This window comes from Pyrenophora tritici-repentis, chromosome 1 (genome assembly GCF_003171515.1).
Source record: "Pyrenophora tritici-repentis strain M4 chromosome 1, whole genome shotgun sequence".
Lineage (NCBI taxonomy): Eukaryota > Fungi > Ascomycota > Dothideomycetes > Pleosporales > Pleosporaceae > Pyrenophora > Pyrenophora tritici-repentis.
Window position 1 is genome coordinate 7,956,183 of NC_089390.1, and position 13,758 is coordinate 7,969,940.

Genomic DNA, 13,758 nt, shown 5'->3' on the forward strand with positions numbered 1-13,758 from the left:
GTCACGTACTAAGTGACATGTCGTTGTCAAGCTGTACATCTCTCGCGATTCGATGGATCATTCGGACGGGTGTCTTTAGCTCCTGGTTGACGATGTCTCCGGGGCCGGTCCGACGATGCGTGCTGTATTACTTACCTCCACCCGGGTGTCATAAAATACTTGAAAGTATAGGTAAGCACCTGACAGGTGTGTCTGGCGACTACAGTGGCTCTTGTACACCCGTATGCCAAGTATCTTATGACACCCGGGCGCCTACACCGACAGCCTTGCGCCTTCCACGATGTTTATTTCCTCAACTAGGAAACCCGATAATACATTTTGCTCTTAGAAATACCATCTCTCAAGCTTGACATGATGCGTGACAATCACTCCTTGCTGGAAGGCTCGGTAATTTGTACATGACGAAGTTGGATACTTCCGGTACTTCCGGTCCATTCCGACTACCTCACAGGCAAAACAATAACGAATTGAAAGCTTTGGAAGAAGTATCATATCAAGATCATGTCATAGCGATCGTCATCGTGTGAAAGCGAGGTAGGGCTTAAAGGCCAGAAGTATCATACAGGTGATTGCCTTCATTTGCAAGGCACGCTTCGCTACCCCCTTCAACATCAAAACTGCTCCCAGAAACCCCTAATCGTCCTGAGCAAACCTCTGGGTCATGGCCCGGATCTTGTCACCTAGGAAGTAGACGGGAATGCCAAGGCACATCAACGCTCCGACGATACCAGCACAGATGTTGAAAGCGCCGTCGTATCCTGCGGAATTCACGAAACCAATTGACCCGAAGGAGATACCAAAGCCGATGAAACCCCTCAGCGAGCAAATGAGAACCAGTGCGGCATCTATGCGCTGCGGGTAGGCATCCATGCAGTACACGAAACTGGATACCACGATGCCAACAAAGCCAAAGTATTCGATGTTGAGTGTGACGGCAATACCGGCCCACGACCAGTTTTCGGGGTCCTGTGCTGTTTTTCCGTAGATGACAGTTGATATGAGTATACAGATCAACGGAATGATCAGGGCCAGCAGGCGATATTCTGGCTGAGTCACGCCGCCGTTCCTCTTACTGATATATTTGACGATAACATCGCTTAGATAACCGCAGAAGAACGGTACCGCGACTGCGGTAGCAACCTGTCCAGCGAAGACATATCCGAGCATGTCGAAGTTCCACAGGAAGGGAGGTTGGACCAGGACACCAGCGAACAGGGCGGACATGAGTACGTATATGCCAAGAGCGGCAGAGTTGATAAGGATCAACCAGATAATGTTGGGAAACCAAATGATCTGGAACATTTGCTTCCAGCAATCGATGGCCTCGTGCCAGTGTGCGTGGCCCTTCCATGGGAGCATGTCCTTGAAGAAGCTGCGTGGGGAGTAGTTGGTGGTGTCAAATTCGCGTTTGGTGTTGGTCGTGACAGGCACCAGCATGCCGTCTTCTTCAATACCTTCACCGTCTGTGATGTGTGAGTATGTATGAGTAGATGTATTGGTAGGGACGTACTCAGTGCTTCCAGTGTTCGCACATACTTGGTCTCGACAACAAAGATGATACTGAGAAGGGCAATAGCTCCGTTCACGCAACCGAAGACGCCATACCACCACCTCCAGCCGAGATCGGTGGCGAGATAGGAGCTGGAAACGATAAGGGCGGCAGTGCCAAGAGTCTGGATCGCGCAGAACCAAGCGATCACGTTACCCCTTTCTAAAACGAGTTAAAAATGAAATTTTATAATTGAAGGATAAACATGCCATGTAAATAAAAGATTTCTTGAATGATGATAGGGCAGAGCGCTTCAGCCTGACCAGCAGCAATGGACATGACATCTCTGCCAGCGATATGGGAGGACAGGCTGGTGCTCTGGGCGCACCAAGCGCTAGTGAGAGCCAAAACAATTGTCGACAACAAATAAATCGGTCTACGTCCGACAGCGTGCGCGATCGGGATAGCAAGGAGGTTGCCGACGCCCATAAAGAAAGCTGGCCAAGTGGCGAGATCATGCGTCTTGGGGTCTCCACCGTACTCAGCCTGTATGATGGGTAAAATGGCAGTGATACCGCTGGCCATCAAGTTGCCAGTGGCGGCGAAGAGGCCGACAATGATCAGAATGAGGTACTTCTGCCATTTTGGGAGATTGAGTGGATCTGCCAAAGTTAAGCTGTGCTCGGGAAAGAAGGGTATACGTGGTTGTTGCTAACCATTGGGATCTCTGGTCGGGGTTGGAATCAGCACGATGCCATCTTCATCGTACAGTCTGATTGTGCCGACGACTGGCTTCGCAGCCTTCTTGTGGGCGTCGATAATCTCAATATGGGCGCTCGGTTCTGTCTTGTAGTCGTGAGGGGCCATGGTGTTTGGATGCCAATGAAGGCCCAGTGAGCAGCGGCATTTCGAGCAATAAGTAGGATTCAGCGTCTGAAGTGGACGCAGCTACCAGACGCAGAGCAAGGCTTGGATAACATGGAACGAGGGATCCATCGCGATGCTCGCCCGTACTGAGCCGTCTAGTCCAATAAGTAGGCGCACGGATTGTGGAGGACGCGGGCTAGACTGTGGGGAATTAGCCCCGGGTTTGCGGGGTCGGGGTGGTATTTTCAGCCTCATCCTCGGCAAGGAATCACCTCGAACACCACACCATGAGCGAACCCATCAAGACGTCACAGCGCGTGTCGCGCTCGTGCATCGAATGCGGGCGTCGCAAAATCAGATGCGACAAAAAGAGCCCCTGCCAGCCGTGTATCCGCAGGAATGCTGCCCACGAATGTAAAAGACCGATAGCACGCGTGAGGGGGCAGCTAACCGTCTACACTGCCGAGGGAGAAGATTCATCCAACGTAAAGCTAGATGACTTACTTCGGGAGCGAGGAGCTTTGCGGGCACAGATTGCTGAACTTGAGACCGCTCTCGCCTTGTCCAAGCCATGTGCCCACAGCCGCACAAGTGAATCCACCGACTACTCGCAGCCTGCAGCTTCACTAGAGGACCTTGTCCCGGCATTTGAGCAGTTTGACATTGGCATCAAGACCAGCACAGCAGCTCGAGACGGGGCAGAAAAGGAAATTGCCGACCGCCTCTACGGCCCTGCGGCTGATCCCTTATTTCTGTTGCTTCCTAGCAAAACTTGTTCACTTCAGCTTGTCAATTATTCTCTGCAGACGCTGGGATGGCTGCACTGTGCCGTCAACGCCGATGTGTTCCTCGAAGAACACGAAGACTTCTGGCAGAGCACCCAGCTCGGTACTGGCATCCCTCGCGAACGCCGACCATGGCTGATTGTCTACTTTGCTGTCCTGGCCGTCGGTATCCTGTACTTGGAACCGGAAAGGATTCCCGGTGGCGCGCATCTTCCTCAATTAGGTCTGCCCGTTGTGGATCCCGTGGCCATGGCAGTTCATACCTCTCGCATCTGGTACGAGGCTGCTCTCAAGGAGTTGGAGCGATATGGATTTGCCGGTGCACCGTCGCTACCTGTTGTACAGGCACTGTCGGTCTTGACTTTGTGTCACTCCAACTTTGGGGAGCACCAAAGAGAGTGGCTCATCACTGGCTTTGCGACCAACATGGCCAGGTGTCTCGACATGCACAAGCTTGGGACCGAGACCAACTGTTCCAAGGATCTGTGTCGAAGGCCAGAGTGGTCTTCGCCTTCCCAAAGGGAGCTTGGCAGAAGGCTGTGGTGGTCGTGTGTCATTCGAGACTGGTACGTATCTCCTCCATTGCACTTGGGTGACATGAAATGCTTGATAGCAACAGTGTGGCTACACCCCACTGTTCTGCTCCTGATAGGTGCACCTGACACCTACAACAGCTTTTGTTTACTGGGGTGTCAAGTACTTCATGTCACCCACGTGATTACATGCCGCGATACATTATGTATATATGTGGATTTGTCCGAAACTAACTCGACGTCCATAGGCTTGGTAGCTGGTCTCGGCCGCCGTCCATCTCTCCTGCCAGCTTTTGCTGCCAAGTGTCGACCGGGACGAGTCATGATGACTACATCTTACCGGGTATCCGGGTCGCTGACAGTCCCGCCTCGTTTGATTCGGTCAACCTGGGCACTCCATCGCCGGCTCATTATCACTCGATAATGTCACGGCTTTCTTACGTGTTGTATCTTTACATCAAGGCAAACACACATCAGACACACCTGAAGTTTGCAAAAGCCATCGAGGAGATTCAGAATGTGCAACGGGACTTGCCTCTGCACCTTTCGCCGAGCTTTCCGGCGAATGAGGATGATCGGCAATGGGAATCGGAACACCCTTGGATTCCCTTTCAACGCTATCTCATTACCTATGTCCTTGATTTCCTCCTCTTATCAATTGCCCGCGTACTGATACCGAAAAAGCCGGAGGACGACTCAACGACCTTCAGGCAACTCGCTCTTCAATGCGCTAATCGCATCCTGAACCACTATGCGATGCCAGTACCAAGGGTATATAGATTAGTATGGACGGTATCCGCGGCTACCGTCGCGGCCGCTATCTACATGGCATTGGACATGCTTGCTAACCCTCACGATTATCGGGGCAATGCCCGAATTTGCATCATAAATCTGCTCAGACAGGCTTCTACAGAATTAGGGAAGCATTCCGTGGTCGCAGTACATGCTGCAAAAGGCAATGCCGTGCTTGGAGGCCTTTTGCCACTATTAGAACAACATGACTTCGAGCAGCCTCGTGCGCCCCGCACGGTTCATGATCTCTTACAGCAGCTCTCGACGGCCCAGCAGGATGTGCCATCGAATTTGCCAACTCCGAATGCCGCGATGGACGGTTTTGGCAATGTGGGCAACTACGAGGATGTCAACATGTTTGACGGACTCGGGAATACAATGGAGGGAAATTTCGATTTGAACGAATGGGACAATGTATTTCTTCAGCTATGAAGATACTAATAAAAAACTTCATCATCTCCAAAAGCCGTTCAGTACGGCTTGACACCTGCAAGCTTGAGCAGCTTGTCGGTCAACTCTGGCTTCTCCAGAGGCTCAGTCCGCTCCCATGGGTCAATCTTGCCATCAATCATTGCCTTTCCTTGCGAGTGGATGTTGATGTGTGGCCAATGTGTTGTCGCTTCCCATTTCTCAAAAATCTCCTTCTTCTTCTCCAAGTCTTCCTTGGTCGCCATGGATGCTGGTGTGTAGCAAGCGTAGATGATTGTGCGGATGTTGTCGGTCTCGGGGTAGACGGCGTAGTGCATCTGTCGCGAATCCCAGAGGATAAGGTCACCGGGCTCAGCACAGACCTTGACAAGCTTGCAGCCATGGTCCTCGTACCACTTGACGTCTGAGTCTTGGAAGGGGTAGAAGTCGTAGTGGAGAGCAGCCAAGGGACCCTTGGTTCTGTCGGGGGGATGCTCCCTGAAGAATTGGTCGAACAGCTTAGCACTGCCTTCCATTACTACAAGGCCTCCATCCTTCGGGCCGGCTTCAGAGACTACAAATTAGACGTTAGTATGCTGTGTTGGCATGTTGAGGAAGGCGGTGTAACATACGGTTGATTATGCCCTGAACACATGAAAGGCCCTTGCGCTCGGGGGCCTGGTCGACGTGTGGCCATGGCTTGGAGCCAGCCATCTTGCCAGCATTGGGCAAAGTCAGGTTGATAGTGTCATATGAGACAATAAGCTCAGGTGTGTTCCAGAGCTTCTCAAAGGCGGCCAGAACACCAGGTTCTCTGCAAATAGTGTTAGTGTATGTCCGTGCTGCCAGGTGACTGTAGTTTTACGCTACAAGGGTGTACTTACTGCCTAGCCTCCCAGACATATTTCTCATGTGCCGCGCAGTAGTTCAAGTACATACCGTTCTTGAAGCTTTGGGGAAGGTTCTCCTTGGTCCAGGTCTCTGGATTCTTGATGTCGAAGTCATTGGGAAAGGTGCCCAGCCAGTCCATCATCTTATTTCTGTACTTCAGTGCCCTGTCACGAGGCACTACGTTCTTGATGACGACGTATCCATTTTTGTAGAAATCGTCGCGCCAGTCGCCATATGGCTGCTGGACGCTCTCGCTCTCGTTGTCGTCAAGGAAGGGCGCCATTGTGAAAGAGCTCAGTTGGGGCCGGAATAGACAAAGTAGTAGTAGCGGTAGTAGGGTATAAGAATACTGTAGTGGTGCTGGTGATGTTTGCAAGTGTGGAGTAGTGTCGGAGATGGCTACAAACGTCCATGGCTGCTTATTGATATACTTTGCGGCAGCAATGTGCACCTCCACTCAGCTCGCCCGTTCACGGCCGTTCATTACAGGGCTGCAGGGACAGACTAAGCTTTATGTGGGGTTGACCCTATCGCCTGGCGCATTTTCGGTCGGGCACGGGCGAGGTTTAGCCGCCCCGCATTAACTAAGTACAGTAGTTAACGCGCGCCCGGCCTTCCCCATGTGTCTCTCCACATGCCGACTAATGCTTGCTTCACTATGGTAGTCCGGTCAATCAGAGCCGTGGTATATCGCGGCCGAGTACGGTCGAGGCCTGCAACATTGGGACCCACGACCAATTATGCCTTCAAAACCAACGTATCCCCCCCCCTCTTGTCATTGCACGTCAATTGCTTTATCATTTTTCTCATCATCATTCACAAACATGCCTCTCGCATTTCAAGTTGCAAATCTTGCCGTCAAGCCACCCAAGGTTGGTGAAAACGGCTACCAGGGCTTCAACCCACGCAAGGAAATCCTTAAGAAGGGCTACCAAAGTCGCGATGGTGCTCGCGCACTCTCTGAAGACATGATCGTCGAGCACGATGTTGCTGTCAAAGTCAGGGATGGATGTACTTTATACTGCGACATTTACCGACCCGTCGGCAGCGACTCAGGCGTCAAGGTACCTGCAATTGTAGCATGGAGTCCATTTGGCAAGAAGCATGCGGGTATAGATATGATGAAAAAGGCGAGTCAGAGGTGTACACAAGTCGCGTATTGGTCATCTAGAATTAACACTGTTTTAGGTCAAATGGGGCTGCGGTGTACCAGCAGGATGCCTTAGCGGGCTTGAGCGGTTCGAAGGACCTGACCCAGCAGAATACTGCCCGCGTGGGTACGCTGTTGTCAACGTCGATGCACGAGGAGCAGGTGACTCGGACGGAGACATCGTCATCATGGGAAAGCAAGAGGGCGAGGATGGCCACGACGTGATAGAGTCCATCTCGATTTTAGATTGGTGCAACGGCAACATTGGCCTTGCGGGCAACTCACATCTTGGCATCGTCCAATGGTTCATCGCAGCGACTCAACCGCCATCTCTCAAGGCAATTGCACCTTGGGAAGCTTGTGGAGATCTCTATCGCGAGCAGTTCGTACGGGGAGGTGCTTGGGATAACGGCCTATTCGACTTCATCACAGAGCATGTTATCCGTGGAAAGAACGGTCTTGAGGACTTTAAGGAGATGTATAAGCGTTCTTCCACAATGAATCCTTACTGGGAAGACAAGCGGTAAGCTCACTATCAACACCCCCTATATGATGCTCAATCTAACGTTGAAAATTATAGGGCCGAGATTGAGAAGATCAACATCCCTACTTACATCGTCGCGTCATACTCCAGCTTTGTCCACACCATGGGCTCGATACGAGGATGGATGCAGATCAAAACCAAGGACAAGTGGCTCCGATGGGATCCTTACCAAGAGTGGTACGATCTCTGGGCCGTCAAAGAATCCATCGATGAGCTCGCCAGCTTCTTCGACTGCTATCTCAAGGGCGAGAAGAACGATTGGGAGCAGACGCCGCGTGTGCGCATGGCGTCTTTGAATTACGGCGACAAGGAAGCCATTTATCCTATCATCGAAGAGGACTTTCCAATCCCACGTACAGACTATAGAAGTCTCTACTTCAGCAGCGCCAACACCCTCCAAACCTCAGCGCCGTCAAATACTAGCATAGTCTCGTACAACTCGGAAAGCAACTCATCACCTGTTGCACACGCTGCCTTTGAACTCAAGTTCGATAAACCTACACGCCTCATGGGCCTCCCCAAAGCCGTCCTATACATGTCTTGCCCAGACTTCAACGACATGATCGTATACGTCCTCATCCGCAAACTCGACGCACAAAAAAAACCGATGATTGCTGTCAACATTCCTCTAGAAGTTATGCCGTACAAAAAAACGGCCGACATACCAGAGACAGATTACTCTAATCTTATGATTTACTACGGACCTACAGGTGTCCTACGCGCCTCGCACCGCAAGATCGACGAGTCAAAGTCGATACACCCACAATACCCATTCCACACGCACGACGAGGTGAAGAAGATTACTCCCGGCGAGATCGTGAAGCTGGAAATTGGCCTGTGGGCCATGGGTGTCGACTTTGAGGCTGGAGAGGGCATCAGTGTGCAGGTCAGTGGCGAGTACCCGCTCGTGCAGGAGTTTGGCCCGAGGAAGAAGGTAGAGCTTGAGGAGAGGAACAAGGGTACGCATCAGGTGCACATTGGAGGCGATTACCCAAGTCATATCGTGCTACCGTTTGTGTAAAAAAATGCATTTTTCCTGGCAGGCCTTTTCCAATGGGTCTAATGTAGATATGTAGACTAGTATTACCTTATCCTTTTTGGAGCATAAAATATCATGTTTATCAAGTATATAGCTCGGGAACATCTGCTTTATCGTATACGTCTCGCCGGGTGCACCAGTCCTGTTCACTATATCAGGATTCATGCCCCGGGTCCGTGCGGAGTGCCGCCGATGCTAGCCGATCAGCTATTTGTGTACCGTTAGCCAACGTATTCTTGTAGAACCCATTAAGCTGGCGGAAACTTTATTTTCTGTCAAATTTTTCGTCGTACAAAGCCATCAACGTAGATGTCAGAAAATTATATCAGGATTCATAGTACCCCACTGCTCCTATTTACAAATACTATCCGGTTCGTGCCAAAGATTGGCTTACGCTCTCTGTTCCTCTCTTTCCCAAGCTTATGAATACATGTCTGCCTCATCCACTCTCCTCATATCATGTTGATGCATCTCTACCGCCCCATGCCCATCACCACCACCCAGCATATCCGGCCTCTTCAACGCCGTCCCCTCCTTCAAATAGAGGATCAACCTAAACGCCGCATTGCCATTCAAATAATACCGATGCAGCCGCTTACTCCGTATGAACCCCAGACGCTCATACAGCTTCAAACTCGCCGTATTCGACACCTCCGTCTCCAGCACTATCTCATCTGCGTCGCGAGCTGTCATGGCTTCAATGGCTAGTCTGACTAGCTGTGTGGCTATACCTCGTCCCCTGTATTCTTCTTGTGTTGCAAGCATGGCGATGTAGCCGCGGTAGGTTCCCGAACGGTGGGGTTCCAGTTTACATGTTATTACGCCGATTAGGGCAGGGGTTATAGTGGGAGTGAGTGCCTGGTGGAGTTGGAATCAGCGATTGGGGTGTGGTTGTTAAAAAAGAAGTTAGTTACCATGTAGCACAAATCACCCCATTGATACAAGAAATACCGGTAGACGTATATACTATAAGGCTCCGAAAGATCTTTGGAAATGAGTTGCCGGATGGCGGGTAGGTATTGCTCTTCTTTTGAGGCATCGTATTGGATGTATGTTGGCGATGCATTTGAAGCGCTGGAATTGGGTTTACTTTGCGTTTGGTGTGCGACAGGTGGTGCTGGTGCTGGTGAGGACATTGCGTGGTTGGCATGTGAAGTGGAGGAGGGGCCGATGACGCCCGTGTTTCGCTAGGGACGGTGTTAACGGTACCCTAGGGTTTGTTGGTTTGCCGGCGCTGCAGGGCCTTTGCCGGCTTGGCGTCGGCTACCGGTAACTTAACTACTGGCTGTGATGCGTGGCTGTTAGGTACCTAGGTATGCAAGATCCCGCGTGGAAACTCAGCCTCGCTTTTCAACACCAACAAACACACCGTGGATATGAACAACATAATTCTGGAGCCTGGATTTCGCAGTCTGCAGTCTGCATCTTCATGTCTTTACTTTATTCTGGATCATGAGCAGGCTAGCTAGCGGGCTGGTAGGAGGGAGAGGGCTACTACTATATACTGAGTCTAGTTATAGGACGATTCCGAACAACTAGAACAGAAAAAAAAAGCAACAACTAGATTCCATCGTCGTATTTCCTCTAGCTTACTTGGCATGTACGTAAACAGGTGCCTCATAAACAGCCGGCGACTGAAAATGATCCAGCTGCGCTCCCTCATACGTCGTCGTAGTAGTCGTCGCCTGTTGCTGTCCCACAGGCGAATACTCCTGCTGGACCGCATCTTCCATACTCTCCCATGACGGATGTTTAGCAATACCCATGAGCGCAACAAAAGCCAAAGCCTGAAACGCGCCCTGTAGATACGCCTGTGCCATTTCGGCCCCCCCAATTCCACGTAATGCCACTCAGAATCTCCGCTGCTCGTATGAGCGACAAGATATTCCACAGTAGCATCGAGAAGAAGAGCACAGCCACCCAGACTATGAGACCCTGGATGATAAACGTCAGTTAGAATGTCCGCTCACAAGGTACAAAGAGAGAGAGAGGGGGGGAAAAGACTTACTCCACCAGCTACCCTACGAGCTCTCATCTTCATGACGCTTAACCCTACCAGTACAGCTCCCGCGCATACACCTATAAGATATATAACACGCACTGTCAGACTCAGCATCCGGCTAGTCGCATACATCATATCGCCACCCCCCGATCTTTCTGCATCGCTCGTGATAGTAATGTAGGTCCAGAGTCTCATGCCAGCGCAGATAAGCGGTAACATGACCGTCACAACAGCCAGCGGTATGACTTTAACCACGGGACTTGTTTGCTGGCCACGACCGAGATGGAGGTATCGAGTGAGAAGTGCATTGAGGATGTATACTGTGACGAACAGGAGACACCATGTAGCTAGGGCGTAGAAGACGTTTGAAGCAATGACCATATTTAGGTAGTTGAAGTAGTTTGTCGTGTTGCAGGAGATTAGGATGAAGGAGACTGTTTCGAGTATGTTTGAACTATCATTTCATTAGTACGTGTTTTCGTACAAGTCTTTCTTATATCGTACGTTGTAAGAAGAGGGAAAGGCGCAGACTTACATGAGCATCATAACGACGGCACTGATATACGATGTACTGACAAGTGCCTTGCCTGTTCGACCACTCCGCTTGCGAACGAAGAACAAGGCGGCGAAAATGAAGAAGAAAACAAGGGTGAATAGGATGATATAGGCGAGGGAGACTTGCGTCTCGATGCTTGCGAAAGCGCCGTCACAAACTGCGCTATGGCCGTAGCCGTGGCCGCTCCGTCTGGGTGCCATCATTAAGATTCCCTAGTACAACCTTCAGTTTTGCACAACCAGAAAACAGCGGCAAGGGCGACTCTTATACAAGACTGTCAACCTGCGGCTTCAAAAAATGTAATGACCTGTTCTGGGAACAGGTGCCTGATCTTGACCGGCAAATGCGGAATAGGCATATTGCCAAGGCGCCCTGTTTGCTGCTGCGCCCAGTCGCGCGTAAATACAGGGCGCCTTAGACACGCGAGGCGGACAAGGCAGGCAGACATGGGGCTGGCGATGAGCTGTAGAGGTCGCGCAGGACTAATCACGCTGCTTCGAACGTGGCATTGTTATATTGCGGAGAGTTACGTTAAACTTGAACCGCGTAGACAACATATACTGGCACACAGAAACATCAAGACATATGTAGGTTTTGTAGTTCTATTGGATATATAAACACCCCAGCAACTCATATTTAACCCCCCTAGTCGACCTTGATAGACTTGTAAATCGTGAGCGTAAAATACCAACTAGCTAGGAAGCCAATTGTACCTGGTTGTTCCTGTTAGCAAGTCCGAATATCAAACAGGGAGAATTCGAAGCAAACGTACCAGTGAGGACAAATACCAGGGCACTCAGCAGCGCCGAGTATCCCAGATACACGACTCCGCTCGTCCAACTTGTCCAGCTAACGTCCTTGACCCAGTACAACAGGCAACTAGCAAAGACGTACGCAGCACTCGCACCGGCGGTGAAGAAGGAGCGCCACTGCCAATGGTAGTTCTCGGCACAAAGCAAAAAGTAAATCATCAACACCGTGACAGCGGCAGAGGTGATAATCATGAGTCCGAAACAGATGAAGAGGAAACCGAACATGTAGTAGACCTTTGAGAACCAGATTGAGTTCATGATGAAGTAAAGTTCGACGAAGATGGCGCCAAAAGGGAGGACACCAGCCAGAGCCATGGAAGGTAGAGGGCGCAGGTAGCCGCCCACAGGCGGGATTTGGCGTGGAATCTGGTTTGTGCGAACGGGTGGTTCAATGATGGCTTGCTTGAATCCTAGCCAGGAACCCGCGACACTAAGCGGGACGGAGATGACGAACCAGATGATGACGACGACTAGCATCGTGGAAAAGGGCACAGCTCCGGATGCGCCCCGACCCCAGACAAACAGGTTCATGAGGAAGAAGACACCGAAGACAATGGCAGGCAATGCGACCGGGGTGTAGAAGAAGCATAGCTTCCAAGATTCGCCGTGGAAAAACTTGTACGTGCGCGCGGAAGCATAGCCTCCGAGGAAGCCAAAGATTGTGTAGAAGATGATGATGACGGTTCCGAGAGCGCCACGGTTGCTGGGGGATAGAAAGCCGAGCAGCGCAAACACTGTTGTTAATGTCAGCCAAAGCCTCGCTACCATGATGAAAATTGGCAACTTACCTATAGTCAACGCCGTCATGGCAAAGAGCTGAACCCCATTGCCTACCAAGACGGACAGTAGTAGCGGGTTCTGCGGTGGTCTAAAAACGTCACCATGTACCAGCTTCCATCCTGAATCATCGACAGTATCGTCCGCATCGCCACTTTCGCCAAAGTCGTCGAGCGCAAGTTGGTCCAGCCGATTGTAGCGCGCAATGTCCTTTTTGAGTGTGCGAACGAGAATGGTGCTAACCATGCCGACGAGGAATACAACAATGACGGCCGAGTTGATGAGCGAGAACCAGTGGATCTTAGGGTCGTAGACGTGTAGGTACTTGTCCCATCGCGTTGCAAAGGGAGTAGGGCTAGGTCTCCAGTACACACCGTACGTGAAGACGACCAGATTCTTGTCTTCGTCGTTTTCTTTCAGAACGAGGGGGGTTTGACCGGTGCATGTAGCCTGATTATCGCCCTGCCTTCTCGAGTCTGCCATTGAGTATGGATCGACCAGCACACCCACGACGCGAAAGTTGCCCGGCGAAGCCTCGTGGTAGTCGATGAGAATGTCGTAGTGGTTGTTGAGCATAGGCACATCCTCGTCCACGAGGCCCAGTGCAAAGCCAGGCTGGTAGAAGGGTTCGTCGGAGCCCGGTTCTCGCAACGACTGTGCGGCGGGTAGGCCGTCTATTAACCAATTGAAATCGTAGCCCTGGTATATCCTGCTATTCACAAAGGCCGCATCTTTGCCTGGATACGGGGCTTCACATAGGAGCTTGCACGTCTCATTTACGCCCATTTTCAACTCAAAGGGACTCGTCTGTATGCGATCGCCGAACAGGATGCTCCCCAGGCTTTCGCGAATTTCTTTGGGGCCATCTCTTTCGCGGCAAAAGTGGAAGGGCGGATGATAATAGTCGAAGGAGAAGACGGATCGTAGCTTTGGGTCGTTTTGCGAGTCGGCGGGTGTGAGGCGATTGACGTACAGTGGCACGGCGTCTCCGGTCTTGTACGAAGTCGGCGCGGTTCCTGGAAAGTAAAAAGCTGCGGCGGGTGAGGAGGCGACTGCTAGAAATGCGGCCAAAAGGGCGCCAGATGTGTATCCATCGAGTCGCCGCATTGTGTA

General features: G+C 51.3%; 9 protein-coding genes across 9 annotated transcripts; 2 read left to right on the plus strand and 7 right to left on the minus strand.

Annotated features, from left to right (window-relative positions):
- Positions 1–633: 633 nt before the first annotated feature.
- PtrM4_030600 (PotE, Amino acid transporter) lies at positions 634–1,437 on the minus strand (the record flags this gene model as incomplete). The annotated part of the gene is made up of 1 exon (XM_066103915.1): positions 634–1,437. One exon carries the CDS (start codon positions 1,435–1,437, stop codon positions 634–636), a length of 804 nt encoding a protein of 267 aa, XP_065966117.1.
- Positions 1,438–1,735: 298 nt separating this feature from the next.
- Positions 1,736–2,356, minus strand: PtrM4_030610 (uncharacterized protein; the record flags this gene model as incomplete). Its single annotated transcript, XM_001941970.2, has 2 exons — positions 1,736–2,151; positions 2,206–2,356. 2 exons carry the CDS (start codon positions 2,354–2,356, stop codon positions 1,736–1,738), a joined length of 567 nt encoding a protein of 188 aa, XP_001942005.2.
- Positions 2,357–2,643: 287 nt separating this feature from the next.
- On the plus strand, positions 2,644–4,898 carry PtrM4_030620 (Fungal-trans multi-domain protein; the record flags this gene model as incomplete). The annotated part of the gene is made up of 2 exons (XM_066103916.1): positions 2,644–3,707; positions 3,923–4,898. The coding sequence occupies 2 exons, from the start codon at positions 2,644–2,646 to the stop codon at positions 4,896–4,898; spliced, it is 2,040 nt and encodes a 679-aa protein (XP_065966118.1).
- Positions 4,899–4,936: 38 nt separating this feature from the next.
- PtrM4_030630 (PhyH multi-domain protein) lies at positions 4,937–6,048 on the minus strand (the record flags this gene model as incomplete). Its single annotated transcript, XM_001941972.2, has 3 exons — positions 4,937–5,448; positions 5,507–5,688; positions 5,759–6,048. 3 exons carry the CDS (start codon positions 6,046–6,048, stop codon positions 4,937–4,939), a joined length of 984 nt encoding a protein of 327 aa, XP_001942007.1.
- A 541-nt stretch (positions 6,049–6,589) lies between these two features.
- Positions 6,590–8,480, plus strand: PtrM4_030640 (Peptidase-S15 multi-domain protein; the record flags this gene model as incomplete). Its single annotated transcript, XM_066103917.1, has 3 exons — positions 6,590–6,829; positions 6,954–7,438; positions 7,496–8,480. 3 exons carry the CDS (start codon positions 6,590–6,592, stop codon positions 8,478–8,480), a joined length of 1,710 nt encoding a protein of 569 aa, XP_065966119.1.
- A 438-nt stretch (positions 8,481–8,918) lies between these two features.
- Positions 8,919–9,634, minus strand: PtrM4_030650 (N-terminal acetyltransferase C complex catalytic subunit MAK3; the record flags this gene model as incomplete). The annotated part of the gene is made up of 2 exons (XM_001941974.2): positions 8,919–9,356; positions 9,413–9,634. 2 exons carry the CDS (start codon positions 9,632–9,634, stop codon positions 8,919–8,921), a joined length of 660 nt encoding a protein of 219 aa, XP_001942009.1.
- Positions 9,635–10,087: 453 nt separating this feature from the next.
- Positions 10,088–10,318, minus strand: PtrM4_030660 (uncharacterized protein; the record flags this gene model as incomplete). The annotated part of the gene is made up of 1 exon (XM_066103918.1): positions 10,088–10,318. The coding sequence occupies one exon, from the start codon at positions 10,316–10,318 to the stop codon at positions 10,088–10,090; it is 231 nt and encodes a 76-aa protein (XP_065966120.1).
- A 713-nt stretch (positions 10,319–11,031) lies between these two features.
- PtrM4_030670 (uncharacterized protein) lies at positions 11,032–11,259 on the minus strand (the record flags this gene model as incomplete). Its single annotated transcript, XM_001941975.2, has 1 exon — positions 11,032–11,259. One exon carries the CDS (start codon positions 11,257–11,259, stop codon positions 11,032–11,034), a length of 228 nt encoding a protein of 75 aa, XP_001942010.2.
- Positions 11,260–11,701: 442 nt separating this feature from the next.
- Positions 11,702–13,752, minus strand: PtrM4_030680 (endosomal integral membrane protein (P24a); the record flags this gene model as incomplete). Its single annotated transcript, XM_001941976.2, has 3 exons — positions 11,702–11,769; positions 11,829–12,602; positions 12,657–13,752. The coding sequence occupies 3 exons, from the start codon at positions 13,750–13,752 to the stop codon at positions 11,702–11,704; spliced, it is 1,938 nt and encodes a 645-aa protein (XP_001942011.2).
- Positions 13,753–13,758: the final 6 nt, after the last annotated feature.